This window comes from Priapulus caudatus, unplaced genomic scaffold (genome assembly GCF_000485595.1).
Source record: "Priapulus caudatus unplaced genomic scaffold, Priapulus_caudatus-5.0.1 Scaffold823, whole genome shotgun sequence".
Taxonomy (NCBI): domain Eukaryota; kingdom Metazoa; phylum Priapulida; class Priapulimorpha; order Priapulimorphida; family Priapulidae; genus Priapulus; species Priapulus caudatus.
The window spans coordinates 85922-100993 of NW_014577884.1; the positions used below are offsets into that span (position 1 = coordinate 85922).

The 15072-nt window shown below is 43.6% G+C and overlaps 1 protein-coding gene across 2 annotated transcripts; it reads right to left on the bottom strand.

Annotated features, from left to right (window-relative positions):
• Nucleotides 1–256: 256 nt before the first annotated feature.
• On the bottom strand, nt 257–14555 carry LOC106813781 (trafficking protein particle complex subunit 12-like). 2 transcript variants are annotated; one of them, XM_014818001.1, is made up of 15 exons: nt 14128–14555; nt 9467–9608; nt 8240–8764; nt 7777–7926; nt 7174–7295; nt 6721–6809; nt 6435–6610; nt 5710–5940; nt 4008–4259; nt 3686–3758; nt 3430–3503; nt 2518–2613; nt 1940–2037; nt 1328–1415; nt 257–630 (listed from the first exon to the last, which is right to left on the bottom strand). In XM_014818001.1, exons 2-15 carry the CDS (start codon nt 9599–9601, stop codon nt 388–390), a joined length of 2352 nt encoding a protein of 783 aa, XP_014673487.1. In that variant the 5' UTR covers nt 9602–9608; nt 14128–14555; the 3' UTR covers nt 257–387. The 2 variants fall into 2 exon arrangements, with proteins under 2 accessions (XP_014673487.1, XP_014673486.1); XM_014818000.1 differs by having other exon boundaries at nt 1940–2040; nt 14128–14554.
• Between the last annotated feature and the right edge of the window lie 517 nt (nt 14556–15072).

A 15072-nucleotide genomic window follows, 5' to 3' on the forward strand; every position in this document is an offset into this window, starting at 1 on the left:
TCTATTGGTTGCTGGAAGACTACTGGGGTGTTCTATTGGTTGCTGGAAGACTACTGGGGTGTTCTATTGGTTGCTGGAAGACTGCTGAGATGTTCTGTTGGAAGTTCAAAGACTTGGGGCATTCTATTGGTTGCCAGGAGCTACCATTAGGCGTTGGACTGGTGCTATAGAACGGCGGGGTAGGTAGTTAGGCTAAAAGAAAGAGAGATGGGGGAAATACTACATGATAAGTGTCCATAAATACGAAAACATTTTATTGTAATATACCGACTTCTTTATTCACATTTACCATTTTCACACAAATGCTGTCAACATGGTCATAATACTCCTATATATACATACTGAGACCACGCTACTAGCTTTACATATAATTTCCTGTTACAATGATCAAGCCATCTTAAGTGAACTAATAGCGAAACCATCACCTTGATGTTTGCTGACTAAATCCAGCAGCGCCTGTTTCTTGGTCAGTGCCCGCGACGACTCAAGTTCATATAATGTGCACAGGTTAAATACGGCCCCCTCGTGCGTGTTCACGGCTGGGTTGCAGTGCACCAACTCTTCAAGGGTGGCGATGGCCTCCTTCAGACGACCAAGGTAGAGCAGGCAGACAGCAACGTTGTTGACAGCCTACACGTGGAGAAACGTAACATGCCGATTACATGGACAGCATTTAGCTTGATAGCTGTTAATGAACGGTGCAGGATAGATAGATAGATAGATAGATTCATAAATATAGATATAGACAAACAGATAGATAGATAGATAGATAGATAGATTCTTAAATATAGATATAGATAGACAGATAGATAGATAGATAGATAGATAGATAGATAGATAGATAGATGTATGTAGATGGACAGATATAGATACATAAACAGACGGGTAGGTAGGTATGTAGGTAGGTAGGTAGGTAGGTAGGTAGGTAGGTAGGTAGGTATAGGTAGGTAGGTAGGTAGGTAGGTAGGTAGGTAGGTAGGTAGGTAGGTAGGTAGGTAGGTATAGGTAGGTAGGTAGGTAGGTAGGTAGGTAGGTAGGTAGGTAGGTAGGTAGGTAGGTAGGTAGGTAGGTAGGTAGGTAGGTAAGTAGGTAGGAAGGGAGGTAGGTAGGTAGGTAGGTAGAGAGGTAGGGAGGTATGGAGGTAGGGAGGTAGGTAGGGAGGGAGAGAAGGAGCGAGAGATCAATTAATAGACAGATAGATGGATAGGTAGGTATGTAGATATGTAGATAGATAACTAATTCATTACACACCAAATGTTTAAAAAGATACGATTTCTACAAACTTGAAAAACATCGCTATCGCATTGCTATCCCCAAGAACACTTACACTGATGTTGTTGGCATCGGCTTGCGCTGCCTCCCTAAACAGCCACAAGGCCTCCGAAAACGAGTTGTGAGCTACTTGCATATATGCCCTACAGACCAGAAAAAATGTGCTGATAATTGACGCACAGATGCACTGGTGGCTGAGATTGCAGACACAATTGTCATACCTCTAGTGCCAAAATTCCCGCGACATATGGCTGTTTGCACTAAAAATGGCAGTTATATTTGGCCTGGGAAAATTGTGACAATAGCGTATAACAAAATTCTACTAGGTGCCTAATACATCGGGAATGATTATGTCATGCTTGTATCAACTCGTGCAAAATACAACAGCTCTACTGTTAGAGGCAGATGTAGCGAGGAATGGATAAATGACTAGGGGAGTAGATCAATAGTGAAGGAAATCATGTAGATACAGCCACATCTTCGTTATGGTGCACGTGACCTCTATAGAATGAACACTCATATGTAAAACCTTTAAGACATTTTATACTCATCTATTTAGACTCAATTAAGACAACTATTTAGACTTGAAGACTCATCTATAAAAGACTTTTCAGCGATTTCCGACAAGCGACCTTTATATACATGGTTGACTGTAGCAGCATTTTACCTGTTCATAAGGCGTCCACATCGACTGCTGGGTGTTGGATCTTTATCCTGTGCATCTGCCAAGTCAAAGCTCTCTTCTGCATTTGCCAAACAGCCAATCTGCAATTATCATCACAGTCACAAGTAGCAAGAGCACCAATAACAGGAATATGACACAGCAGCAGTACCAATGGCAGCAGCAGCAGCAGCAGAAGCAGTAGTAGTAGCAGCAGTAGCAGCAGCAACATCAGCAGCAGCAGCAGCAGTACTAGCAGCAACAGCAGCAGCAGTAGCAACAGCAGCTGCAACATCAACAGCAGCGGCAGCAACAGTAGCAGTAGCAGCAGTAGCAGAGGCAGCAGTACCACGACTTCCTTTGTGATCATTCTAACTACCAATTGCATCATCACAACTACCAAAAAACCAAACCATCACCAATGATACCCAGCCCCAGCAACTTAATTCAGAACCACGAGGAAATAATAACACTACAAACAGCAGCACACCGCTACTGGTATTCACAACAATTCCCACGGAGAGTCGTAACGTGTTCCCCCAAAATACAGATTCTGGGGAGTTAACGACACCAATGAGACTTACCAGGTATAATCGCCCGATGCCTCCCCATAGCTTCACCGCATGCTCGCTGTCTCGTGCCACTAGCTGCTCATACACCTGGATGGCCAGATTGTAATCCTGTGTGCAAAACCACCAGGTCGTACGTTAAAGGGACACAATCTGGGGCCCGTTGTCAGAAACAAAATTAGTCTTAACATTAGTCTTAACATTAACTTTTTCTCTTAGACCGTCGACAGAAACGCTGCGAAGTTACCTGAATGACAAATCATAGCAGATTTCCTGATAACAATCCAAAAAGTGCTGTCGACGGTCTACGAGAAAATGTTATTGTTAAGACTAATGTTAAGACTAATTTTGTTTCTGACAACGGGCTCCTGGTGTATAGGTGCTCTCACGCAGTCTCGGTTTCACCTAGAACCATGTCTACTAGATATTGATGGAGCTTACTGTTTGTAATGATCAGTTTGCAGCATATGCTACCATATTTGGTAGTGATTTCCTGGCCGTGTTTCTGTACGTTTGACTCATTGGAACTTTAAGCACATGTACTCGCAGTGCCTGTTAATACCAGACTGAAAGTGCCGGAGAGCTGTTAAATGCCAGATCCTAGCGATCTCACACTTGTTACATTTCACGTTGTTAATGTATGTACTCATGAACCAATCTAAACACAGCCTACTAGCAGTCACAGCCTCATTTATGCAACAACAACAACGCCTGTATTGATTACTTAATAATTATCTACATAACAATGGGACTACAACGAATCAGGCTTCAAGACATCTTACTTATTCCTGATAACGTTACGCATTCTGAAAACTCGACTGGTGGTAACTGCATTAAATGTTGCTTTGACTTAAATTTAATTGATTTATACTGATTGAATTTTAATTGATGTATACTTTAGACACGCGTTTATGTGCGTATAGTTACCTTGACAGCTAGCAATGCATGGGCAATGGAGTAGAGTAGTCGCACCTCCCTGCCTGCCCACAGGTCCTCAGATGCTGCAAATAATTGTACAATATTCTGAGATCGAACCGTGTTTATAAGACGGAAAACACTAGATTCCAAATAACAAGTTATCGATACTAAACCACCAGTCTAGCAATTGGATAATTCACACCAAATTCTTTCCACAAACACCGTTATAATACTGTTGCTTTCGAGTTTTGTGATAAGTACTTGCCTTTCCTGCTATCTACAGATAGCTCACACTGACTACCATCTTCTGAAAATCCAGCAGCCAAGTTCTTCCCGATCTAAAAGTTGAGGTATTCACATAAAGATTATGATAATCAGTACTAGGTACAGTAGTAGTAGTAGTAGTAGTAGCTGTTTACATTGCCTTTATAATTAATCAATTTACAATTAGTTGGCCACTATATGTACTGTTTGGCTCCATTTATCATGTGCGAATGTAACAGCTAGAACAACATTACACTAGTGAAGCATGCGATAAACCAGAGATGTGTTCCAGAGAAACCGTGTTCACATAGAGCACCCCTCACCTTTTTCACGACGGCGTGCATGGCGTATAGTCGATCGAGTGAGTCCTGCGGTTTGTGCACGTACTGTGGAAGCTGCGCGTGCAGCAGACGCAGTGAGAACGGCACGATCGAGCCGCGCCGGCAGTTGTACGCATCCTGGTAATAGTCATAGTAGATGTCGGGACGGTCCATGTCGCCGAAAGATTCGATTTCTACCTCAGCGCTGTTGTACTGGCCCAGACGCATGAGTAGCGCCATGCGCAGAAACCACAGCTGCAAGAGATGCAAAGTGATGGTGAATTTACTTCCAAGGAGCTGTTGTACTGGCCCAGACGCATGAGCAGCGCCATGCGCAGAATCTACAGCTGCGACCCAGCTAACACATAACGTTTTCACAACGTTGCTGGAATGTTGTAGTTTGGTTCGGTCCAGAATAACGTTGCAGCAACGTTCTAGAAACGTACCATGCGAACGTTACACTCGCACCTTCCCACAACGTTATGTAGTAACGTTTTAAAAACGTTATTAGGACGTTGGATACGTATATGCTATTATACATATTTTTCTATAGTAAATTGACATCTGTATTAATGAAATATACTATATCATATGTTAACGTATAACCTTAATTAATTACGTCATGTTATTTAAATGTCAGAGACGAAAGTGACGTTGAATTTATGCACACGGGTAAATGGAGCAAAAAATAGGGGCGAAAATGCGCAGGCCGAGTGGAAAGCGAAGGAATGCTCATTGTGTGCTGAGAATGAGAACTGTGGGCAAAGGTGGTTAGTGGGTAGGTAGGGCAGGATTAGCGAAAAGTGGTGGCCAGAGAGAATAAAACAGGAAGCTACAGCGACTCATTGAAACATGTGGCCATACAAAACGAGTAAAGATGAGATGGCAAAGATCAGTATGCATAGACGATATCAAGAGTACATAATAGAGAAGAGTATGACACTGTTTTAACAGCGTTTTGCATATAGTTTTCAACTTGTAAATATTCTATCAATATGTGAATAAATATATTCAAACTTTACCTTGTTTTCGTCTATGATTCTCCCTTAATCATATGACACCACCAATTTACCTGAAAATCGTATGTGTTCTTCAAAAAAGTTCTTTGAATACGACACGGTTTCACACAGTTTTCCCAAACTTTTGCATCTCCGCGGCCAAACTTTGTTATCGGATTAGTGTTCTATTGTCTCTGACGGGACGCTGGGGGCTGTTGGGGATATTAGGCATCGAATTGTATTTAGTGTGTATTGCGTTTCCAGCGTGCTAAAAATAAATGTGTGCTCACGGCGAGCTAGCAGCTGATTTGAGCTGTGTTGCCATCGTGTTCCTGATGATAAGGAAGCGAAACAAGTGCTGTTACTGTGCTTACCTAATATCCCCAACAGCCCCCAGCGTCCCGTAGTTACAACCTGGTGCTGCCGCCGCTATATCAAGTTTGGCCGCAGAGATGCAAAAGTTTGGGAAAACTGTGTGAAACCGTGTCGTATTCAAAGAACTTTTTTGAAGAACACATACGATTTTCAGGTAAATTGGTGGTGTCATATGATTAAGGGAGAATCATAGACAAAAACAAGGTAAAGTTTGAATATATTTATTCACATATTGATAGAATATTTACAAGTTGAAAACTATGCAAAACGCTGTTAAAACGGTGTCATACTCTTCTCCTATTATGTACTCTTGACGATATCTACAACAATACCTGTAGTGTGTCAGGAGTGTTGGTGGTAAGATGTCCACTCTTGCCTGGCCCTTGCCCATGTGTAGCCAACAGCTGAGCAGTGAGGTCCACGGCTGCACGATAGTTTCCCCTATTGATAAGCTGCACCAAGCCATCTACATCGGCCGTGAGGCGATCTTGAATGAGAGACGTTCGCTTGACTGCTTCGTGCTCGCCCATGAATCTTTCCACCAGGTCGCGCACTGGGTCGCCCTGTAAAAGGACGCAGTAATGCGTAACGTTAGAGGTTGAATTTCGAGATGGCACTCACAATGGCAAGTGGCATGGTTGCCCTCCTCACTTGTCACGGTGTCCCAGGTAACTGACCAATGTACACAGCACTAAACCGCAGTGCCTACCCTACCATGGCTGGTATGCGTCTGTGCCCTTCCCATAAATTCCACATGCTTGTAACCCTCTATTCCCCTACACAAAAAGTGGTCATGAAAAGTGCCCTTGATAGCTGTTCTTTTGAAGGAAACATTTGCAATGTGGCCTCTCCCACTTGTTGCAAGTTCCTTAAAATTTCTTATTACACCAAAGGAAAGACTTACATTGCTCTAAAATCAATTTAAATACGACGCCTGAATACAGTACAGCATTATACTAAGGGCAACGAGTAAGTGTCAATTATAAATAAGGTAGTTATCATAAGTGTTTGAATACCAAGGCTCGAAATTCTAATGTCAGATGCATGATGGTCTTACCATCAGATCCTCTACAATAACCCCAGGCATTGTCAGGCTGTCCTGGTCTGGAAAGTAGGAGCCTGGCAGCGATGTCGCCATGGCAACTAGGGTCTGTCGCGTCTGCTCCGAGGGGATCCAAGCATCCTGACTTCTGTCAACCTCACTCACAGTCGCCATAGAGTTAAGCCAAGTCGCTGTCAAGCCAATCAGGTTTCGATAATCAATAAACTTATAAGAAATTACAAAGAGTTAATAGTCGCGCAGTCGCAAAGGTCTTTGAGAAATAAATTCTGTTTTTACACACCAGATGTCTCTGCAGGCATTGGAGGAGAGAAGCCGGAGCCAGTGGAAGTTTGAGACAGGGTCCTCCTCCGTTCTCTCACGTCGTCTGCCCTGCAATGTGTACAACACACGGCGTTCAGTTCCTATTGCAATAATATGAAAGGTCCAGCATCACAGATTAAATCCAAACTAATTTCACCCTATCTATTCTGATTATGAACAATTAAACTACTGTTGTGTCAAATTTGCATTGCTGTGCCGATATTGCATCACAGTTTCTAGGTGTGCTCAAACAGATTATATGCAGTTGTTTTTCTAACTTCATATTCACTGCCACCTACCAAGACATACTGTAACTATTACCATGAAAACTCTCCTCTCGTGGTGGACCACTGAACAGACTGTCACAAGATATCTCACATTTAGAGTCGAGTTTTTAGCATTTGGTTAGAATTACATTAATCTGGGTACGTACGCAGCGGAGTCAAAGAAAGCCAATCCCTCTGTGTCGTCCGTGGCATTTTGTGGCATTCTGAAAAAATCACTGACGCTTTTTTCTCCCTCAGGGTTCACCTCTGACAACACACTCTGCTGTGACTGTAATAGAATCAATGATTTTTTTTAGAACATACATTCCTGTTTCGGACCCAGATCACTACGCCAGATTTTGGCCTCATGCCTCAATTCATGGCTACTTACACATTTACTTTAAAACAATGAACAGTGCACGTACATATAGTGTGCGCGTGCATGCGTGCGTGTCCATGTGCGTGCGTGCATGCGCGTATGTGTACATGTGTATAGTGCGTGTAAATTTAAGGATAAAAATGTGGTTAACATTTTAGAAATAATTCGAAACAAAAAATACTACTAGAAGATGTGTCCACAAAATTGCGAATTAGTTACCTTTCCTTCAGCATGTTAACTTTCAATTCTTTATGTGGAAACCTACACAACCCGTTCCGTGCAACCCCACCATGCGAGCCTGAGCAATCACCTGAGCAATGCCCACCTGAGCAATCACCAGCATGCTTTGTATGAAACGCATGAATCACAATACCCAGCAGATGGCACTTGCCTCTAAGGTGGGATGACGTGGCGTCACAACGGAGTCAGATTTGCTGAAGTACTTGCACAGATCTGGTTTCGAGGCAGGGCTGCCGATAGCTTGACTTTCAAATCCATGGTCATCCTGTAGCATCTGCATGGGAAGACTCCTAGCTGTATCCTATAACAACATTACATGTTAATACTGAGTGTATAAAATCTTTGGCATTCATAAAGTTACTAGTGATGTACTATTGAGATACATTTATATTGTTAATGATAGTGGACTTATCAGTATGGACTTAATATCAGTTAGCCATGTAATGTAAAATGACCATGGATAAATTAAAACATTATTTTGCCTAAATAGTTTTCGCAAATGTGATACAACTGAAACAAATTGTAATATTTTTACCAATTTAGCTTTTTTATGGATAATGGATTATGTACTGAATAAATTCACATTAATCGATTCACCCGAATTAATGTATTACCTGATCGTTCTCCGAACTATTATCGCCAGATTGTTCTACATTCCCAGATTGTTCTGTATTCTCCTCCTGAAGGTGACCACTTGTGTCATCTATCTCTGTGTTTGAACCAACACGAGCATCCAGTGAGACATCACCATCCTCCTGGTCGTCGCCTACATCCCCACTCGTCTGTGACATGCTCCCCTCCGCCTCGACACGTGGACGGTCGCTGAAGACGCAAATTCCTGCATCGCCGGCCACGATTTCCGTTCCCGGGTATAAGTCGTCGTCGTCCTCTTCCTCTCGTTCGTGCAACCCTCTCGTGACCGGCGCATCCAAGGTTGGCGACGGCGCTTGAGCGCTAGCGTGCCCGCCGCAAGGCTGGACGATGTACGAGATATCCTCGTCTTGGAATGTCACAACTTCAGGCGCATTGCCAACTAGGCGACCCACCTGCTTAGGTAGTGCAGGGATTACAGCCAGGATGCCACCCACGGCATCCTTATCTTCACTCTGCATGTCTCCATCGTTTTCACTCAAGGATACCTGGCCAGGTGAAGAGTAATGGACTGTGTTTCGGTATTGTTTGTTTAGGTTAGTATAGCATAATATCACTGCTGATAATATAGTATCACACATATTTTAGGATCTTACTATACTATACTACATAAAGTGGTGATCGAGTCTCGAATTATTATACATTTTCTTCAACCTGAATATGAATTTCAGACTTATATATATAAATGATGTACATCATGTGGACCAGTTGCATAGTTAGGGGGGGGCAAAAGGGGCCATGGCCCCCCCTTGTTGATCGAAAAGTAAAAAAAATATAAAAAAATAAGAGTTGTTTTACTAAAAAGAGAATTGTCGTAGTCAGAATGAAGGCTGTACATGTACTCAAAAGTGCCTCAAATACCATCTCCTGCGATCAACATTCTCAAAATTTTCTGGGGGAGGACCCCCATACCCCCGCATGTTCTTCACCCCCCCATAGAATCTTAGATCCGCCACTGAACAATTACATATCTTGGGAGCAGAGAACAACGAACAAAAATGTTGCGTTTTCGCATGGCGCCCATACAAAACAAAGATTGCAGAGCTGAGAGGTGGGGGAGCGTAGGGTGTGGAAAGGGAGGCGGAGGAACCATTAAAATATTAAGTCATAGACTATTTTGCGCAGTTCACTGTTTTCACCCCCCCTGTTAAAAATCCTGGCTACGCCACTGATGTGGACATATCAATTACATTTTCAATTGTGTCTGTATCTGTTTCTATCTCTACTGGTGTATTGTGTACAGTGTCATCCAGGCAGATGGACTCTTCCAGTCCTGGCACTATGGAACATGCCCCTTCCAGTGGTACTAATTGATCGTCAGCCATGTCATGCCTGCCAACAAATGAACAATAAATTAATTGAGATCATGCCACATACACTGTGGTGATACACCTACACCCACCATAACAATAACAGTAGTCAGTACTCAGTAGTACAGTACTCAGTGTACTGTGTAGTGCCCACTGCCTAGTGCAGCGGTTCTTAACCTAGGGGTCGTTTGGGGTTTTTCTGGTGGTCATCAAGGGGTCATAGATGAAACAAGTCCATTTAAATTCTATATAATTATCAGGGTGCCACAAAAATTTTTGGCAGTGGCTACGGGTACGGGAGTCCATTCGCTTTCATACTTAACGAGACAAAGATGGTCGCCAGATTTCGAAATAACGCCTTGGGAAATAAATTCACGATTTGAGTTTAGATGAGCTAGAACTAACCCTAAACCTAACCCTAACCCTAACCCTAACGCCAAAAAGGGACTTCAACGAACGACGGCTACCGTACCTCCAGCCACTGCGAAATTTCTTTTCCTCACTTACCCAGTCAGGCAAGTGACTCAAATTTGGTTGCTCACAAGCCCAAAGCACTTGCCCCAAATTTTTTTTTATCGTCTGCATGATGGCTGCGCCCTAGTCCGCAAATGCAGACGTAAACTCCGCTTTGCTAATCTGAGGGTGCGGGTTTATCCATTTACCCATTACTGGGGTCTGCGTCGGCTCGGACTAGCTGCGCCCCATTGACTGAGTATGGGCCGACACGTTTCCATAAATCGTTTTTTTTTCTATAATTTTTGTTTCGGGGGGTCACGGTACTGACCAAGAATGTCTGATGGGGTCGTCGGACATGCGTCTAAACAAAGGAATTTCTCCGACCTGTGATTGGAGGATAAAAATAGACCCCGCCAACTCCCGCCGCATACGCTATTATGCTATATGACCGGTAGCCCGACCTCAGCTCAGGCTGTGCGACGGATTGTCTATACAGCCTAACACCCTTCCATACAAAAAACCTATCACCTCTGCAGATCTAGATGAATAACTCTGTATATCTCAAATAAAACTATTCTATTACCACCTTTGACTTGCCTTGTTTGAAATATGAACGTTAACTCACAGTTGTCCTGCTTCTAAACTAGAATGTATCTCTTAATTCATGGTATAATCTGCTAATTCTCAAAGCATATCAACTTTCCAATCAGCTTTACCCGCCATGTTTAGCAAGGCACCGAAAACCCGAAACGGAAAAGACTCGCTAGAAGATACTACAGAAATAGTACAACAGCTGCACGATGGCTCTCACGGCAATTACACACCAAAGCAAGTGAAACGATGTTCACAAATGTCTGGGCCATTTATAAAAAACCTTAGATGACATGTTCTCGGATGTAGGGGTGGTTTAAAACACAAGGATTTAAATGAAGTCAAAGAAGCATTAGCGCTTCAAATATGTGAGGAACTGAGACTGTTTAACAATTTTAAGAAAAGAGGCATATTCCTGGCCAATAGAAAAGAAGCATTTTCACAGAAAAATAACAAGTGTGGAACTCCATATCACCGCGAGAGAAAGGGAAGCAATGACAAACTAGTAATGTGCGATATCTGTGAAGGATTCTATGCCAAAGGATACTTTGCTCGACACAGAAGAAGATGCAGTGAAGCAAAGGCAGCTATGGCATTGCCAGTAAAGCTAAAGTCACACCAAGCTCCCGGACCGGGCCGGACTGATTCGGGGAGAGATCCTTGTTGGGTCCTGGACGGTCCGCCGGTCCGGGGTGTTCTTGATGGTCTTGCGCATTCCGGGATATCGCCCCGGAAGTTTTAAACTGTTTAAAATTTCCGGGGTGATCCGGGACGGTCCGGGAAGTTTTCCCCATCCGGGGTGGTCCTGGACGGTCCGTGGCGCGTCCGTGGTAGGTCCGGGACAGTCCGTAGTGGCACCGTGTTGAATCGGGCCCACACCGTGTTGAACCGGGCCCATCCGTGTCGTTTTTGTCGGCCACGGATCACTACGGATCAAGTCGGACCCAACACGGATGGGAGCACGGATGGGCCAGGACGGGACCGGACCAGGCCAGATCAGGTCCGTGCGCGTCCGTAGTGACTCCGTGCTGGGGCCGGCTTCATGCGGGCTCAATCCAGGATGGTCCGTGGCGCTGCGTGCTGGTCCGGCCCGATCCGGCCCGATGATGCTTTTTTTCGACAGTCTCGTAATTTTTTCACCCGGATCGCCACGGATTATAAATTTTACGGTCCGGGGAGATCCTGCCCCATCCGCGGTAATCCGTGGACAGTCCGGCCCCAGTGACAGTGTGACTTTAGCTTAAGTAAGGCACGAAGGGTCGTTGACGTTGTGGCCACAGGGGTTCAAGGATCGACGTGGATATTCGTCCGAGCATCGGACACCTGTTCGTATGCGCTATTCGTCCGAGCAGTTGTTGATGTAGCGTGGCCGCAGGCGCACGCCTCTAGTGCCGGAGATAGGAAGTGTGAAGGGGGTCTGGGGGTTTCCCCAGCCAATTTTAAAATCTAGACGCTCTAAATTTTATTATATTATATTATATTAGGCTTATATTTTGCCCTTTAGGCTTTTTGCCTTGCGTTTTGCTACGCAGCCCTACGGCTGTGACGCCCCTGCATACATGCGTTGCGTATGTGGTTATACACCATAGATAGTGTTTGGTACTATCATTCGCCTATATAAGCAAACGGAGTCGGTTAATAATTAGTAGTAGGTTTAGATTGTGGTTAGTAATAGAGTTAGGTTAGAGTTAAATAATTAGTGGTTAGTATTAGAGTTAGGTTGGAGAGTAGGTCACTCCCTAGACTAGCATTATATTACATTTATGTAATACAACATGAACAGCGCATGCGCAGCAACTGCTCGGACGAATAGCGCATACGAACAGGTGTCCGATGCTCGGACGAATATCCACGTCCTTCAAGGACAGAGAACATGGGGCCCATTGAGACCTGTCATTTTTGGTAAATGTGGGGGTAGCCCTTTAAAATTAACAGGGGTGCTGGTGAGGGTGTTCTTTGTTCATTTCAACGATAAACATTGATGTGAGTTAACAAGAAGTGTCGAAAAAAATGTGTTGAAGCGACCCCTACCCGCCCCGTTTTCGGCCGTTTCTGACCACAGGCACTTGAAGCATATCAACAGTAAACATACGCCGCCTCCATTGCGCGTACACTGACACATATATATTGAGCAGGTGCGAAAGCGTGCGCCAGGAATTCGCTCGACGCTCGCTTGTCTACACACGATTTCAACACAAATACTCAACCTTACGACTCCATCTTTGCTCCTAATTGAAGTACAGTGCTTACTTGTTGTAGAAATATCATGTCTTCACTTCGCAGCAGAGCTGTGTCACGCAAAATCACGAATTAAATCATGAAATTCTCGCGATCTCTAGCGTGCTTGCGCGATGGTTACACATTTAAGTACATGGCGAAGGCGCGCACTGCATCTTGGTAACCACAACGTTGCTTTCCGCCTCCCATGTGAGCCCCGTCAAAGCCACCAGTGGGGCGTTGCTATAGATACCATAGACTGGACCAACGTTCGTTACCTCTGCACGTTTTTAAGACAGTTACATCGAAGTGTACAGTCTATAGGTACTGTACAGTAGTGATGTCACGATCATCGATTATACTCGATCATCGGTTGAACAGTGGCTCGAACCAAGCGCTTGGTTATCAAAATCCATAATCGATTTCATCAAAAAAATGAGAAAAAATAAAAATAAATAAATGTAAAACTTGAACAGAAAACTTGGAAAAGTGATGAGAATCAGGATTTATTAACATACATGTATTATACACACAGTAGTAAACAGTGCAAAACAAACACTAAACAGGGCTAAACAAGCACATACATGCACACACGTACATGCCACACGACGTTACGCACACGCAGGCAATTCACACCCCAAGTAACCGATTGTAACCGATCATCGCGTTACTTGGGTCCATCGCATAATCGATTACGAAATTAAAACCGATTGACAACACTACTGTACAGTCTGATAGTTGGAGCGTGGAGCGAGCACTGGGAGCGAGTCGAGTCGCCGGAGGCATGCTGTTCGAAAAATGACGTCACGCCTACGACCGGTAGGGGTCTCCAGATCTCGAAATGTGTTACCATCGCGCAAGCACGCTAGAGATCGCGAGAATATTCATGATTTAATTTCGTGATTTTGCGTGACACAGCTCTCTGCTGCGAAGTGAGACATGATATTTCTACAACAAGTAAGCACTGTACTTCAATTAGGAGCAAAGATGAGTCGTAAGGTTGAGTATTTGTGTGTGAAATCGTGTGTAGACAAGCGAGCGTCGAGCGAATTCCTGGCGCACGCTTTCGCATCTGCTCAATATATATGTGTCAGTGTACGCGCAATGGAGGCGGCGTATGTTTACTGTTGATATGCTTCAAGTGCCTGTGTTTCTGACCATCATTGCGACGCGCGAGCATTTCCCGTCACCTTCCTCTGCTAGGGCCCTGAAATCTATGTCGGTATTTGCGCGTGCCATTAACGGACTCATATTACTTGCTCTCTGCAGTAAATTACCTGGAAATCCATTGCTATTCGATCTTTTTTGGCGAACTCATAAATCACCCGTCACAGTTGACACCATCCGCCATTGTTATTGACTGTACCCTGCTGCCCTCTCGCGGCAATAATTATTATGCATTCGCCCCACTGATCTCTACTAGGGACCCTAATCTCTACTATACTAATAGCTTTTTTCATAGTGGGTAGGGATAGGTGTACTTAGTAGTCCATAATTTTATCGTAAAAAAACGTTTGCTACATCTGCACATGTTGAGAAGCAATAAATAAATAGTGTATGCTATTTTGTTCAATGATTGATTTGTAAAGATTTGTCACAGGTGAAAAAACCTACACAGATGGGATGAAAGCTGCCCTCTTGGAAAAAACATGAATATTCAGGGATATGTACATGCATGAATCATGCATGTTTCTTGCATGTTTCATGCATAAAAATAGAATAGAATACCCCTGCCCAGACAGGTATTTTTGTGACTGTTTTGCACATAAAACGGGAATGAATTATTATGCATAAATTTTCATGTACCAAAAGTGAAACCGTTTTCGTCCAAGAAACTCCTGCAAAATGAAAATTAATGGGTGATACATAAACAGTATATTCTCTGTACGAAGCATACGCATTTCATGGCTGTTAATTAGCTAACAACAGCGTAATTGTTCCAATACATGAAATTTCCTACCTGGTACATGAGATTTTTCTGCTGGTTAATTGGACAACTCCCAATGCATGAAATTTCCTACCTGGTACATGAGATTTTCCTGCTGGTTAATTGGAGAACAATATCATAATTGTCCCATTACATTAAAGCGGCTTGCATGAAAACACTCGTAACACATTTTCCTACCGTAGGTGTAGGTAAATTAATTTCCTTCACATTTTAACGCAGTAGAATCGGTGACTTCTCCTTGCTCCTGACAACATATAACGTGCATGATTTAAAT

What these genes read in the sequence shown, in the direction of transcription:
- LOC106813781 (XM_014818000.1), bottom strand. Translation starts at nt 9,601, where the DNA reads ATGGCTGACGATCAATTAGTACCACTGGAAGGGGCATGTTCCATAGTG. An exon ending in TGTGGACGCCTTATGAACAG is followed by an intron (nt 1,416 to 1,939) that starts GTAAAATGCTGC and finishes TCTGGTCTGTAG; the next exon opens with GGCATATATGCAAGTAGCTC. An exon ending in CCGATGCCAACAACATCAGT is followed by an intron (nt 631 to 1,327) that starts GTAAGTGTTCTT and finishes CTCCACGTGTAG; the next exon opens with GCTGTCAACAACGTTGCTGT.